Source organism: Sprattus sprattus (assembly GCF_963457725.1).
Source record: "Sprattus sprattus genome assembly, chromosome: 8".
NCBI lineage: Eukaryota > Metazoa > Chordata > Actinopteri > Clupeiformes > Clupeidae > Sprattus > Sprattus sprattus.
Window position 1 is genome coordinate 1,621,719 of NC_137927.1, and position 14,196 is coordinate 1,635,914.

The 14,196-nt window shown below is 40.6% G+C and overlaps 1 protein-coding gene across 1 annotated transcript in view; it reads left to right on the top strand.

The window, feature by feature from the left end:
* cog4 (component of oligomeric golgi complex 4) overlaps positions 1-14,196 on the top strand; it is a 57,409-nt gene that overhangs the window by 9,640 nt on the left and 33,573 nt on the right. Inside the window, exons 2-4 of the mRNA XM_080843186.1 lie at positions 7,875-7,957; positions 13,326-13,440; positions 13,738-13,912. Of these exons, the coding sequence (XP_080699312.1) occupies positions 7,875-7,957; positions 13,326-13,440; positions 13,738-13,912 (373 nt within the window). The remainder of the gene's footprint in view (positions 1-7,874; positions 7,958-13,325; positions 13,441-13,737; positions 13,913-14,196) is intronic.

The window sequence follows — 14,196 nt, forward strand, 5'->3', positions numbered from 1 at the left end:
CTTCATCTGGAGGCCACGGTCAGATGACACTTCCAGGAGTGTTTCCAGATTAGTGACAGGTAGCTTACTTCCACATGCTTCGGACAAGAGAAATGGGGTTTTCACCCAATCCAGCTGTGTAGACTTATCCTCCATATCAGGAAAGGAGGAAATTTGAAAATTAAATGTTTTAACCAAATTGGTCAAATGTCCCACGATGTCCAACTTGACTGAGGCTCTGTCCACATCCTCACTAGAGAGAAAGTCATCCATCTGAGGAAAGCAGGTAATATTCCCCTGTGCAGAGGCTCTTCTCCACAGCTCTGCTTTCTTCAGGAAGCCTCCCACCTTGTCATACAGTTTTAAAATGCTGGTGTCCTTTCCCTGCAGATATATTCAGTTCGTTCAGTTTGCTGAATATATCTGCCAGATAGCACATATTTGCAACTGTGTGGCATGGGGAGATCTGTGCTCAATCAGAAAGGTGTGTACTTCAGATCGTAATTCCAACAGCCGTTTTAGTATTCTCCCTCGAGAGAGCCAACGCACTTCTGTGTGCAGCAGGAGTTGTGTGTGTTCAGCTCCCATGCTCAACATTATACAGTTACTTGCCAAAACGATAGAAGACATTCCTCCAGAATACCTTTATTTAAAGAGTTTGTTGCCATTTCGTGACTTCCGCTAAGAAAAAAATAGTTTTTCACACATGCGTACCAACCTTCTGACTTCAAGTTTCAATGACCTTCCGTTACGTCACTACTTGCGGAAGGATACTTGCGGAATGAATGAAAGATGTGAATTAGAAGCAAAAAACCTGTTGCCAATGGCAGCGGCCATAAACTTTTCGCAGCAGTGAATATCAAGAAATTACAAACCTGTGAACGTAGACATTTAACCCACATATGGATACAAATCAACAGAACTTTTGGAACATTCTGAAGAGCCGTACAATAACTATTTTTAAAGGATTTTTGAATGGAGGCTAATTTTAAATATATCTTTAAAAAAATCTCACGTACCCCCTGGACTACCTTCACGTAACCCCAGGGGTTGAGAACCACTGTGCTAAATGACTGAATGTGAATGTATTAATAAGAAATTTAATAGATTGAAGCATTGAAAAGAAATTGTGTTTATTCCTCTCTTTTTATCATGCATCCACCTTACAATCCACATCCACCATTCACTACTGCACAAAAACTAGACACGTTTGCAAAACTAAACGTTTGCAATGATGTAAGTTAAAGTAGGTAAAACAACTTTAGCCAATATCTCCGTAATGGAGATGGGTTATGTGCTCAAATGTCCTGGGATCAAAGAAAACGTTAGTATTCATGTGCAAACTAAAAATCACGTCTCAGGCTGCGCATGAAAGTTATTTTGGGTTTATCAACTGTACCAATGTCATATAATTATGAGTGCCTTGTTCTCCGCATCGCCGACATTACAAAAATGAAGGCTACCACTTGCAAGAAAGTGAAGACATTCAATGTTCGACAGTGGTGTATGCAATAAATGACTCGAGAAGGGCTTTTAAATGAATTATTCCTTGTCGGGTGGATCGGTAGCGCTCATACAAGAACTCATCATGATGGAAAAATGGATCTTGGCGATCGCAAAGAACTCTTCCTACGCTAATCAAACTATAATATGACTCCTTGTCAATGGGATCCCTCCTTTTGGTGCGGGTGTGGCAAGTTTACCCAGCTAAACGTTGGTTAGCCTGCCCTGGAGCAGGTTAGTGCTAAGTGATATGTTACTATGGTAATTTATCAGAAGTTGCTTCGCCGAACCCGATAAAGGGGCGTTCTCTTTTTTTAGCCTGGAATCTAGCTCGCTAAACTGCTAAGCGAGCGTCGCCGAACAGTACCCTGGTCAGCTTTGACAAGGTATGATGACCCAGCACAGTTCTCATCTGGTCTGGCCCTGCGACCCACAATTTCACACAAGTTGACACCCAAGTTGTTTTTATAGAATATACGAACAATAAAATAATAATTAAATGGTACAAACGTAAACCCAAGACCAACATTGTCTCTGCATTCAAAGCCTGTAAGCCTAAGTTTTAGTATTATTATTATTATTTTTTTTTACCATATCGAGTTATTTGGGGACTATTTGCTTCATCTTTTTCCAACGATTCAAAATTCACGTTGTATGCCTCGTCAAATAAGTTCGTTATACAAACACACATGTTGATAACAAAAAAATATTCTACAAACATTTGTGTATAACTGCAGTAATCTGAACTCGTATAACAAAAGTTATGAACTCAAATGTTCTGCGACCGTGCACCTGTGCAGACGTAAGAAACACCAGCAAAAATTTACTTTTTTTTTAATCACTTGATATGAAAACCAGTTAAACTGGAACACTGGTGCAAATAATTAAAAATGACAAACCTGAATTCAAAGAAAAGAAAACCCAAGCAGGGAGCCAACCAGTCATATACAGCTCCTGTCGATAAAAGAGGGAAACCCATACACACGATATGCAACTCCTCTGTTGGCCACCCTACACTGTAGCTTCTAGAATTAAATGGACCTCCTCCACTCTCGCCTATAGGATAGACACTGGATCGGCACCACCTTATATTAAATGGCATAATTAAGCGCTATTCCCCCTCTCGACCACTTCACTCCTCGGATGAGCATCCGTTGTCTTTGCCTTCTCTCTTCACTACAGCAAGAGATTTGCTTCCTCTTGTAACGTCCCAATAGGGAGCTTGTTGGAATTACACCGACCCATTGCCGTGTATGGAGTCTCTGAACATGGCCTTGGACCACCCCCTTACCACTCGATGCACCCATGGTTTAGATCAGGGGCGGAGTGGGAAACAAAAATCCACCGGGACTATTCTGACAGCACCGGCCCACCACCGGCCCACAACGTGCCCAAAACTGGCCCAACCCATCCCCTCCACCTCCCATATATCAACTACACAACCACACATTTAGTGTTGATGTGTGGGTGACAGACATGTGTATTTGTATATGTACATTTATGGAAATACGGAACAAATCGTGTCCCGTATTGGCTCAAATGTTATGCTAGGCTAATTCGCAACAGTGTGTCCTGTCCAGGGACTTTCAGTCATAGGAGGCAGGGGAGGCAGAGCCTCACCTGTCATTTTGAAAAGTAAAAAAAATATATATTAAAAAAAAATATTTTTTTTTTGTGTAATAATCATATATATTTATGTATTATAAATATTCATATTTCTCTAGTTATCTGTGTTACGAGTGTCATTTCTGCATGATTCCGATCATTTCGAGCATTTTTATTATCAAAATCGCTGAATTTGAGCATTTCCGGTTCCCAGTGATCAGCCAATGAACATTGGACGTGCGGTCAAGGGAGGCAGATGCATTGCAGTCTATGGGCAGGGTAGGCAGTGCCTCCCCTAGGATTGCGAAATCACTCCAAACTGGGTGTTACGCATGCGTGCGCAAGCGTAGAACCTTTTGAGTTGAGCTGAAAACGCATTGAAAAATATTGCAAGGGAGGCACGCACTACCACGGATTCAAGAAGGGTGGCGAGCGAGAGGGCACTTGTTGGGTATATAATCTGACGTTGGATTTTCTTCTTCACTTCTCTACTTGAGTTTGACAGCGAAAATGGAAGATTGCATTGCTAACCTGAGGCATGTTGAATTAACTAAGAACGTTTAAGTATTTTAAGTTAACACAGTAGTATTACACAGTAGTATTACACATTTGCATTGGAGTATTTCACGTTTCCCAACGGGACTACATATTCATGCGCAACACGAACCTAAAGAAGCTAAAGGCTGTTGATGCAGGAAAGTTGCCTTGAAATTGTGAGCAGACTAGGTAGGTGCTAATCCTGAGCTAAACTAGCCACTGACTGCATTCACTCAAGAAGAGGACAACGGATTTCCACTGATCTATACTGATAATCGTGAGTGGATTAATTTTGTTTCACCTCAAACCGACGGTTATGAGCTCCAACGAAAGTGCACCAACTTTAAATTATACTGGCCAGTAGAACATTTTGGTATTGTGTGCTATGTATGCGGTGTTTAACTGTTTACATGTTAATACGTTGTGTAAATAAATATGGAATTGTTTTTTCGAAGATGTCCGAGTTGGTTAAATGGTCATTTAAATTAGCATCCCACCACCGTAGTTATATTTTCTCAAGACAAAATGAAATGAGCCATATCATTGGTGGGAGGGCTACATACACTAGCTTGCAACTATTAATATCTTATTAATAACTCATCATAATACAATAAAAAAACAATCGTTTGAAAATAATGGTATTAGACAATAAAACAACGTTTTTTCATTTCTGATCAGATGACAATTTTAAAACCATAGACATACAGCCGCGGAAAAAATTAAGAGACCACTTCAAAATTATCAGTTTCTCTGGTTTTACTATTTATTGGTATGTGTTAAAGTAAAATGTACATTTTAGTTTTATTCTATAACCTACTGGCAACATTCCTACCAAATTTCAAATAAAAAGATTGTCATTTAGATCATTTATATGCAGAAAAATGACAATTGGTCAAAATAGCAAAAAAGATGCAGTGTCTTCAGATCTCGAATAATGCAAAGAAAACAAGCTCATATTCATTTTTAAACTACACAATACTAATGCTTTAACTTAGGAAGAGTTCAGAAATCAATATTTGGTGGAATAACCTTGATTTAAAATCACAACTTTCATGTGTCTTGGCATGCTCTCCACCAGTCTTTCACATTGCCGTTGGGTGACTTTATGCTACTCCTGGCGCAAGAATTCAAGCAGCTCGGCTTCTTTTCATGGCTTGTGACCATCCATCTTCCTCTTGATCACATTTCAGAGTATTTTTTATGGGATTCAGGTCTCGAAATTGGGCTGGCCATGACAGGGTCCTGATCTGGTGATACTCCATCCACACCTTTACTGGCCTGGCTGTGTGGCATGGAGCATTGCCCTGCTGGAAAAAACACTTCTCAGAGTTGGGGAACATTGTCAGAGCAAAAGGAAGCAAGTTTTTCTTCCGGGACAACGTTGTACTTTGCCTGGATGAGGTTTGTAAAAGACCATAAGGATTGAACCAAAGCGGACTGGAAGGTCTCCTAGTTCGTCTTCTCTGATGAGTCCAATTTTCAGCTTTGCCCAACACATGGTCGTCTGATGGTTAGACGGAGACCTGGAGAGGCCTACAAGCCACAGAGTCTGGCACCTACTGTGAAATTGGACTCATCAGAGAAGACGAACTAGGAGACCCTCCAGTCGGCTTTGGTTCAATCCTTATGGTCTTTTACAAACCTCATCCAGGCAAAGTACAACGTTGTCCCGGAAGAAAAACTTGCTTCCTTTTGCTCTGACAATGTTCCCCAACTCTGAGAAGTGTTTTTTCCAGCAGGGCAATGCTCCATGCCACACAGCCAGGCCAGTAAAGGTGTGGATGGAGTATCACCAGATCAGGACCCTGTCATGGCCAGCCCAATTTCGAGATCTGAATCCCATAAAAAATACTCTGAAATGTGATCAAGAGGAAGATGGATGGTCACAAGCCATGAAAAGAAGCCAAGCTGCTTGAATTCTTGCGCCAGGAGTAGCATAAAGTCACCCAACGGCAATGTGAAACACTGGTGGAGAGCATGCCAAGACACATGAAAGTTGTGATTTTAAATCAAGGTTATTCCACCAAATATTGATTTCTGAACTCTTCCTAAGTTAAAGCATTAGTATTGTGTAGTTTAAAAATGAATATGAGCTTGTTTTCTTTGCATTATTCGAGATCTGAAGACACTGCATCTTTTTTGCTATTTTGACCAATTGTCATTTTTCTGCAAATAAATGATCTAAATGACAATATTTTTATTTGAAATTTGGTAGGAATGTTGCCAGTAGGTTATAGAATAAAACTAAAATGTACATTTTACTTTAACACATACCAATAAATAGTAAAACCAGAGAAACTGATAATTTTGAAGTGGTCTCTTAATTTTTTCCGCGGCTGTATATACATGTATATATACATTATATATATAGTTTAAACTAGAGCTCAAAATGACGTAATCACTTCCGGTTTCTGTGCCTCACCAGCTCCGAACCTCACTGCACGTCCCTGGTCCTGTCAATCACTCGAATCACTAGTTGACGGCTGGTTGAATAAATCCGTAATTCTTGTACATTTTGATGCACTCTCCTCCAGCATCCCCTTCTTTTTCAGTCTGGCCTTTTCGGCCCCTCCTTTATCCTTTCTCTTATGTCCCTCCATCAGGTCCGCTTCACCTGCTCTCTCTCCCTGATAGCCGCTAATTTAACTCCCTATGTTCACTTGATAAAGGCAGACCAATACGCATTTCCCATGAGGCTCTGCTCCGACCATTGTAAATTAATTTATGAACAAAAAAACCTAATTAAATCGCTGACCAATTTATATTTGTGGTCATGAAAGTAATGTAGCGTCTGAATAAAAAGAATTACATCAATATAGGAGGCTAAACAAAAATCAGTAGGCTGGACTCATGAGAGTTTAACACCCACCGTGAGTGAGATGAAGAGAGACAAAAAGTGCTATAAATATTGGTTGGACCACATTGTCCTGTAACTCTTGGAGAACTTGGAGATTTTATCGCTACCAAGATTTGACGGACACGACAACTTAATGGGCCGCTCATACACTTGACACGGCTGCGAAGGCCGGCCTGCAGGATGATTCATGTGAGTTCATTGGCCGACCGGCCCACCGGGAAAAGTCCCGGTGCTCCCGATGGCCACTCCGCCCCTGGTTTAGATACTAACTTCCAATTCAGATTGGGCAATTTTATTCTGATCAAGTCATGTTCGCCTACATAGTTCTAACACCATAATCAAATTAGCAGATGACACCATGGTTTGACCAGAGGCAACAATAAGCCTACGGGACGAGGTTCAGCATCTGGCTATATTGTGTGCAGATAACACCCTGGTCTAACACCTAGGAGACCAAACAGATCATGGTGGATTTCAGGCAGCCTGGGAGCCACACGCACATCCCCAATCCTCTTCAACAGAGTGGAAGTAGAGCGTGTCAAGCTTCATGTTGCATGGCGTCCCCATCTCCAGAGCGGAAGTAGAGCGTGTCAAGCTTCATGTTGCATGGCGTCCCCATCTCAAAGGATCTCACCTCTATCCTGGTTAGAAAGGTGTATCTTCCTGCAGAGCTAGAAACAGGTCACCTGTGTGTCACGATAAAAATGGACTTTGACCGCTGTCCCCTTGCTTGAAAGTAAAACTGAAGGTGAAGCCTTAAGCATGTGAATAGAACAACCAATGAAAGGGTGGGTGTTTACACTGTCCTCCTGATGGTGACTCATGTGCATACATGAACATTTCATTTATTTGAGATACTTTTTAAACGGTAGTTTTATTTATTTGCCTCAATAAATCAATGCTCCTATCACGTTGGTATTAGGGGGTGACACAAGAGTGGAGTTCACTCCTGTCCCTTCCTACTCCCACAAGAATATGCCTGACCCATCCTTATTGTGGACGAATGACTCTGTGACCCAGACTGTTCCATCTTGTTCCTGTGATGTGAACCAAGGGTTCAGCTGCATTTCACCGTCACCTGCTTCACAAGTGTGCATCAGAAGGCATACAAATAAGCATCAAGGACTGGACCAAATCTGTCAGCTCTCCATTGCTGGCTATGATTGACTACATCTTGAATGTGATTGAAATCAAAAGTAGAATGTTCTTCCTAGTAATGTTCTAGAAGTAGTTCATCAAGAAATTCAATTTAAATTGCAGTGACCCCAAAGAATGCTGCTTCTTTCAGAGAAATGCACATATAAGGTTTTGAACATCTTAAGAAGAGTAGCCAAACGAAGTATCATATGCCAACTGCCCTCATTAACTTTTTTGCCCTGTGTGGTTTTTGTAGAAACAGGTCCAGGCATATCTCCAGGTCCTGGGGGACCAGCAGGGGACCATTGAGAACAAGATGCAGTTGCTCCAGAGGATGAGGTGAGGAGAAGAAGTGCTTTTTCATTGGTGCTCAGGCTGTTGCAACTCGTCTGTAGGCCTTCATCCCACTTCCTGTTTGTTGTTGCTGTACTTCTGGTCCTGAGACGCAAGGGCCTAATACTCTGGCCGCTGTCATTGCAGCTCACCTGGCTGCTCTAACTCAAAACAGAGTTATCCTTACCTTAGTATTCACAATCTCTTAAGACACAAAGAAGTGTGGATCACCTGAGTAAAGGTAACGAGGAGGGACAGAGGGCCTTCATTTATATAGTCAGTGTGACCATGTTCGTATGCGCCATGCACTTTTGATATAGTCAGTGTGACCATGTTCGTATGCGCCATGCACTTTTTAGTTTTCATGTGTCAAATGTCCTTAGTTTTTATCATATTTAGTCAACCTTATCCTGTTGAAGAATGGATTTGGACAACATTGGTGTGTTATCCAGAACTGTTTGCCAGGTTGGAACAAATTGCCTGTGACCACTTTGTTCCCGTTATTCAGACAAGCATCATCATAGAGATAATTTCTTTGGTCTACTATGTACATTGTCCTGTACAAGATTGTACAATGATGTGGAATCCATTTTCATGTCTCAGATAAAATGCATACACATTGCATTGGCTTTTCTAGAGTCTGGTGATAATATTTAGTGTTCAGAAAATGTTTCAACAGAGAGCTTAAGAGTACTGAATCCCAGCGCTTCATCAAAAAAAGTATGAGTATGAGATGTCATAATGGTACATATCTACAAGTAAGAGTAAGAGTATGAAATGTAATAATGGTACATGTCTACAAGTAAGAGTATGAGATGTCATAATGGTACATGTCTAAAAGTATGAGTAAGAGTAAGTTTAAGAGTAAGAGTAAGAGTATGAGATGTCATAATGGTATATGTCTACAAGTATAAATAAGAGTAAGAGTATGAGATGTCATAATGGTACATGTCTAAAAGTATGAGTAAGAGTAAGTTAAAGAGTAAGAGTAAGAGTATGAGATGTCATATAATGGTATCTACAAGTATAAATAAGAGTAAGAGTATGAGATGTCATAATGGTACATGTCTAAAAGTATGAGTAAGAGTAAGAGTATGAGATGTCATAATGGTACATGTCTAAAAGTATGAGTAAGAGTATGAGATGTCATAATGGTCTAAAAGTAAGAGTATGAGTAAGAGTATGAGATGTCAAAATGGTACATGTCTACAAGTAAGGGTAAGAGTATGAGTAAGAGTATGAGATATAATGGTACATGTCTACAAGTAAGAGTAAGAGTAAGAGATGTCATAATGGTACATGTCTACAAGTAAGAGTAAGAGTATGAGATGTCATAATGGTACATGTCTACAAGTAAGAGTAAGAGTATGAGATGTCATAATGGTACATGTCTACAAGTAAGAGTAAGAGTATGAGATGTCATAATGGTACATGCCTACAAGTAAGAGTAAGAGATGTCATAATGGTACATGTCTACAAGTAAGAGTAAGAGTATGAGATGTCATAATGGTACATGTCTAAAAGTAAGAGTAAGAGTATGAGATATAATGGTACATGTCTACAAGTAAGAGTAAGAGTATGAGATGTCATAATGGTACATGTCTACAAGTAATAGTAATAGTATGAGATGTCATAATGGTACATGTCCACAAGTAAGAGTAAGAGATGTCATAATGGTACATGTCTACAAGTAAGAGTAAGAGTATGAGATGTCATAATGGTACATGTCCACAAGTAAGAGTAAGAGATGTTATAATGGTACATGTCTACAAGTAAGAGTAAGAGTATGAGATGTCATAATGGTACATGTCTACAGGGGCAGCTGTGGCCTACTGGTAAGGGTTTCGGGCTGGTAACCGGAGGGTGGCCGGTTCGATCCCCGACCAGTAGGAAAAATGTGGGCGGGGGAAGTGGTAGAGCAGTGCTCTCCCATGCCCACATCCACGGCTGAGGTGCCCTTGAGCAAGGCACCTAACCCAGATCACTGCTCCCCGGGTGCCGCTGAAGGCAGCTCACTGCTCCGGGTTAGTGTGCTTCACTGTGTGCCTCACTGTGTGCTTCACTACCCTGGATGGGTAAAATGCAGAGACTAAATTCAGAGTGTGTGTGTGTGTCACTATCTCTGCCGTTAAAACAGTCACTAGTCACTAGGGCTCCATTTAAAAAGAGTAAGAGTATGAGATGTTATAATGGTACATGTCTAAAAGTATGAGTAAGAGTATGAGATGTCATAATGGTACATGTCTAAAAGTATAAATAAGAGTAAGAGTATGAGATGTCATAAATAATAGTAAGAGTATGAGATGTCATAATGGTACATGTCTAAGAGTAAGAGTATGAGATGTCATAATGGTACATGTCTGTTGCACCAACATGGATTAACTCTTAAACTAGGTTTAAACCAGGTTTGTTTTTTAATCCAGTTGCACCAAACTTTAAACCTAGTTTAACCTTAGTTTACAATTAATCCTGGGTTAATCTTACCCTCTGGCAATCTCTGTTTAATTTCCATTTAAATCTAGATTAAATTTAAATCTGTTGCACCAGTCATTTTAAACTTGATCTAAACCTGGATTAGCATTTTTATTTAAACCACCCCTGGAGGAGGTTTATCTCTGTGTTATTGACAACAAATTATAGCCTACTTTCGTCTTTTTTGTCGTTGACGTTATTGCTGCAACTAACGGCGTTGGATAGCGTGATAATTTACTACGTTGACAGCAATAATTGGAACCTGCTATTCATAATATTAACACCCTATTTACATGTTCACAGTCACAGCAGTGCATAATCACCACAACGATTATAAAATAAAGCTAGCGACGTCATCTAGTTCATCATCTAGTAATTTACTTGCAGCTTCTGTGGCTGTACTGTCATCTAATGCGCCGTCATCGTCGTAGGGGTTGGGTTGGGGAGGGGGGAAATGTGCGACTTTTTTTCCCTGTCATTTGGTGGATTATTGTGTTGACAAAGCACTGAAAAAGCATCTCACATATCCAGTTCTGCAGGGCCCTGTTCGGCGTACAACTGAAGCTAAGAATAATTTATTTAGCTTGCGACATGAAATAATCTAGCTCGCTAAATGAGAACAGGCCAAGCCGGTCTGGCGACGGGCGCTAATTTATTTTAACCTCAAGTTAAGTTGTCTAGGCAGCTAAATTGCGCATGCACGTCCTGCTCCAAAAGGCAAGAGAGGTCGATCCCCAAAACCATGATTTTTTTTGAAAGGTACAATGGTCTAAACTCAAAGAAAAAGATTTTTGTTAACGGTCATTTTTTTCTCTTATAAGGCAGGATATGATCATGAACGCGTTTTGTAGAATTCAAGACCATAATCATGTCAAAATTCAACACTCCCGCGGCTGCCACAGCAATATAAGAAACTGTCTATAGGCTGTATAAGGCGTGACATCTTTTCCCTTGTCGGACATGTGACTTTGGTGCAGCGGGTAGAGCGTATGGCTTGCATGCTGCAGATCACCGGTTCGACTCACCTCACCTTCGTAGGAATTGTAGTTTTAAATCGCTTTGAATAAAACCGTCTGCTAAATGACTAAATGTGAATGTATTAATAAGAAATTCAATAAATGTAAGCAATGAAAAGAAATTGTGTCTATTTCTCTCTTCTTATCATGCACCCACCTTACCATCCACCTCCACCGTCCACCATTCACTACCGCACAAAAACTAGACACGTTTGCAAAACTAAACGTTTGCAATTATGTAAGTTAAAGTAGGTAAAACAACTTTAGCCAATATCTCCGTAATGGAGATGGGTTATGTGCTCAAATTTCCAGCGATCGAAGAAAACGTTAGTATTCATGTGCAAACTAAAAATCACGTCTCAGGCTGCACATGAAAGTTATTTCGAGTTTATCAACTGTACCAATGTCTCAACTGTATTAATAGGCTACCACTGTCATATAATTATGAGTGCTTTGTTCTCCGCATCGCCGACATTACAAAAACGTCGGGTGGATCGGTAGCGCTCATACAAGAACTCATCATGATGGAAAAATGGATCTTCTTGGCGATCGCAAAGAACTCTTCCTACGCTAATCAAACTATAATATGACTCCTTGTCAATGGGATCCCTCCTTTTGCCGTGGGTGTGGCAAGTTTAGCCAGCTAAACTTTGGTTAGCCTGCCCTGGAGCAGGTTAGTGCTAAGCGATTAATTACCATGGTTATTAAGCAAAAGTTGGTTCGCCGAACTCGATAAAGCGGTGTTGTCTTTTTTTTGCCTGGAATTTAGCTCGCTAAACCGCTTAGCAAGTGTCGCCGAACAGTACCCTGGTCACGTTACAACCAATCTCACGAGAGCTGAGTACAGTGAGGGCTGTTGTCGTCTCCTCTCCTCTCAGACAGCGCCTGCGCGGCCAGTCTGACTAGATAGCAGCAAAATATTAGAGCGTTGTATTCGCGGGAAAAATATTAGAACTTTGTATTCACCTATCCCATAATGTGCGCATGCGCAGCTTATTTGCATATTATGCAAATTAGCTGATTACGTCATCTAGCGACTTTTGGGAGAGCTAACAGCTACTTTCCTTCCAGAAAAGTTGGCAACACTGATCTGCTGTGGGATCATATCAATGAGCTTATTTGACATTGGTGGTGGTCCGCCGCCGGTTTGAAATTGGCCGCCGCATCTTTTTTGGCTTTAGCCTTGAGGTTTTTTCCGACAGGCTTTCAGTTGTGCCCTGTCCCTCGTCTCTTTGATACCGGTAGAGCCATTGAAGCGCTCAGTTAACTGGACCCAGTTCCTCTCCTTCTTCTCTAGTGTAATGCTGTCAGTCCTAATATCCTGAATTGTAACCCCAAACTCCTCCATGAACTTGGTCCGCACCATCTTTTCAAATGTTGAAAAGTTTGACCCTCTTTGACGTGCCATAATAGCTAGCTAGCTGGCTAATGTAACTGTGTTTATTAGCTATAGCCGCTAGTGGTAGGATAAACCATAGACGTATGTCTATGGGCTAAACGGTAACAAACCGTATCAGTAACGGCATTTATTCAAAAAGCAGCTAGTTTAGGAAAAATACCAGATGCATTTATTTAAGGCTATTTAGTTCCGTAATTGTTAAACAAACTTGTCAATTTGTTTACATTTCGTCGGAATCCATCATGGCGGACATCGAACATAAACTAATCCTGTTTTAACCGTTGTTTAAACTAGTTTAACTAATCCAGGGTTAAAATTAAGATGTGCAACACAACTCTGATTAATTATAAACCAGTTTAAACCTGGATTTACTAAACCTAGATTAACTCTAAACCAGGATTAATTTAATTCATGTTGCTGCAACCCAGCAAGAGTAAGAGATGTCATAATGGTAATGTCAATAATTGTCTTCAATTGTCTTATGAAGGCCAAAATTGCAGCTGATTGAAGGAGATGCTTCTCAACTTGGTGGAATGATTAATTTCACTTGTAGTCTTGCTGAGAATGTCAGCAGCAAAGTCAGACAACTGGACCTCACCAAGGTATGCTTATTCTTCTGCCATGGACACACATACTCATTCTTTAACCAAATATGATGTACAGGATTCAAGTGAGTCTAGTGCATCCACAGTATAACATACAAGTGCATCTATTGCCTATATCACGATGAGAATGCTGTGAGAGTGCATTAAATCGAGTCACCAGTTGAGGCGTAATCATAAAAGTGATGTGAACTAAATATTTTAACGCATCACACCTCAAAAGTGTATTAATTTCTGCAACCTGTGTTTTGAAACTGACATATTTTGTGCTCTGCATTTTCTTGTCTTTGTGTCTAGAAACGATTGTATCAGGCTATACAACGTGCGGATGATATACTGGACTTGAAGTTCTGCACAGATGGTGTTCAGACTGCCTTACAGAGCCACGACTATGAGCAGGCAGCTGCCCATATCCACCGCTACCTTTCACTCGACCAATCAGTCATAGAGCTCAGTCGACAGGGAGGAGAAAGTATGAACACGCATAAACACTCTTCCTATGTGCAATTCAACCCACATATAACACCCTCTTCCTATGTGCAATTCAACACACATATAACACCCTCTTCCTATGTGCAATTCAACACACATATAACACCCTCTTCCTATGTGCAATTCAACACACATATAACACCCTCTTCCTATGTGCAATTCAACACACATACAACACCCTCTTCCTATGTGCAATTCAACACACATACAACACCCTCTTCCTATGTGCAATTCAACACACATACAACACTCTCATCCTATGGG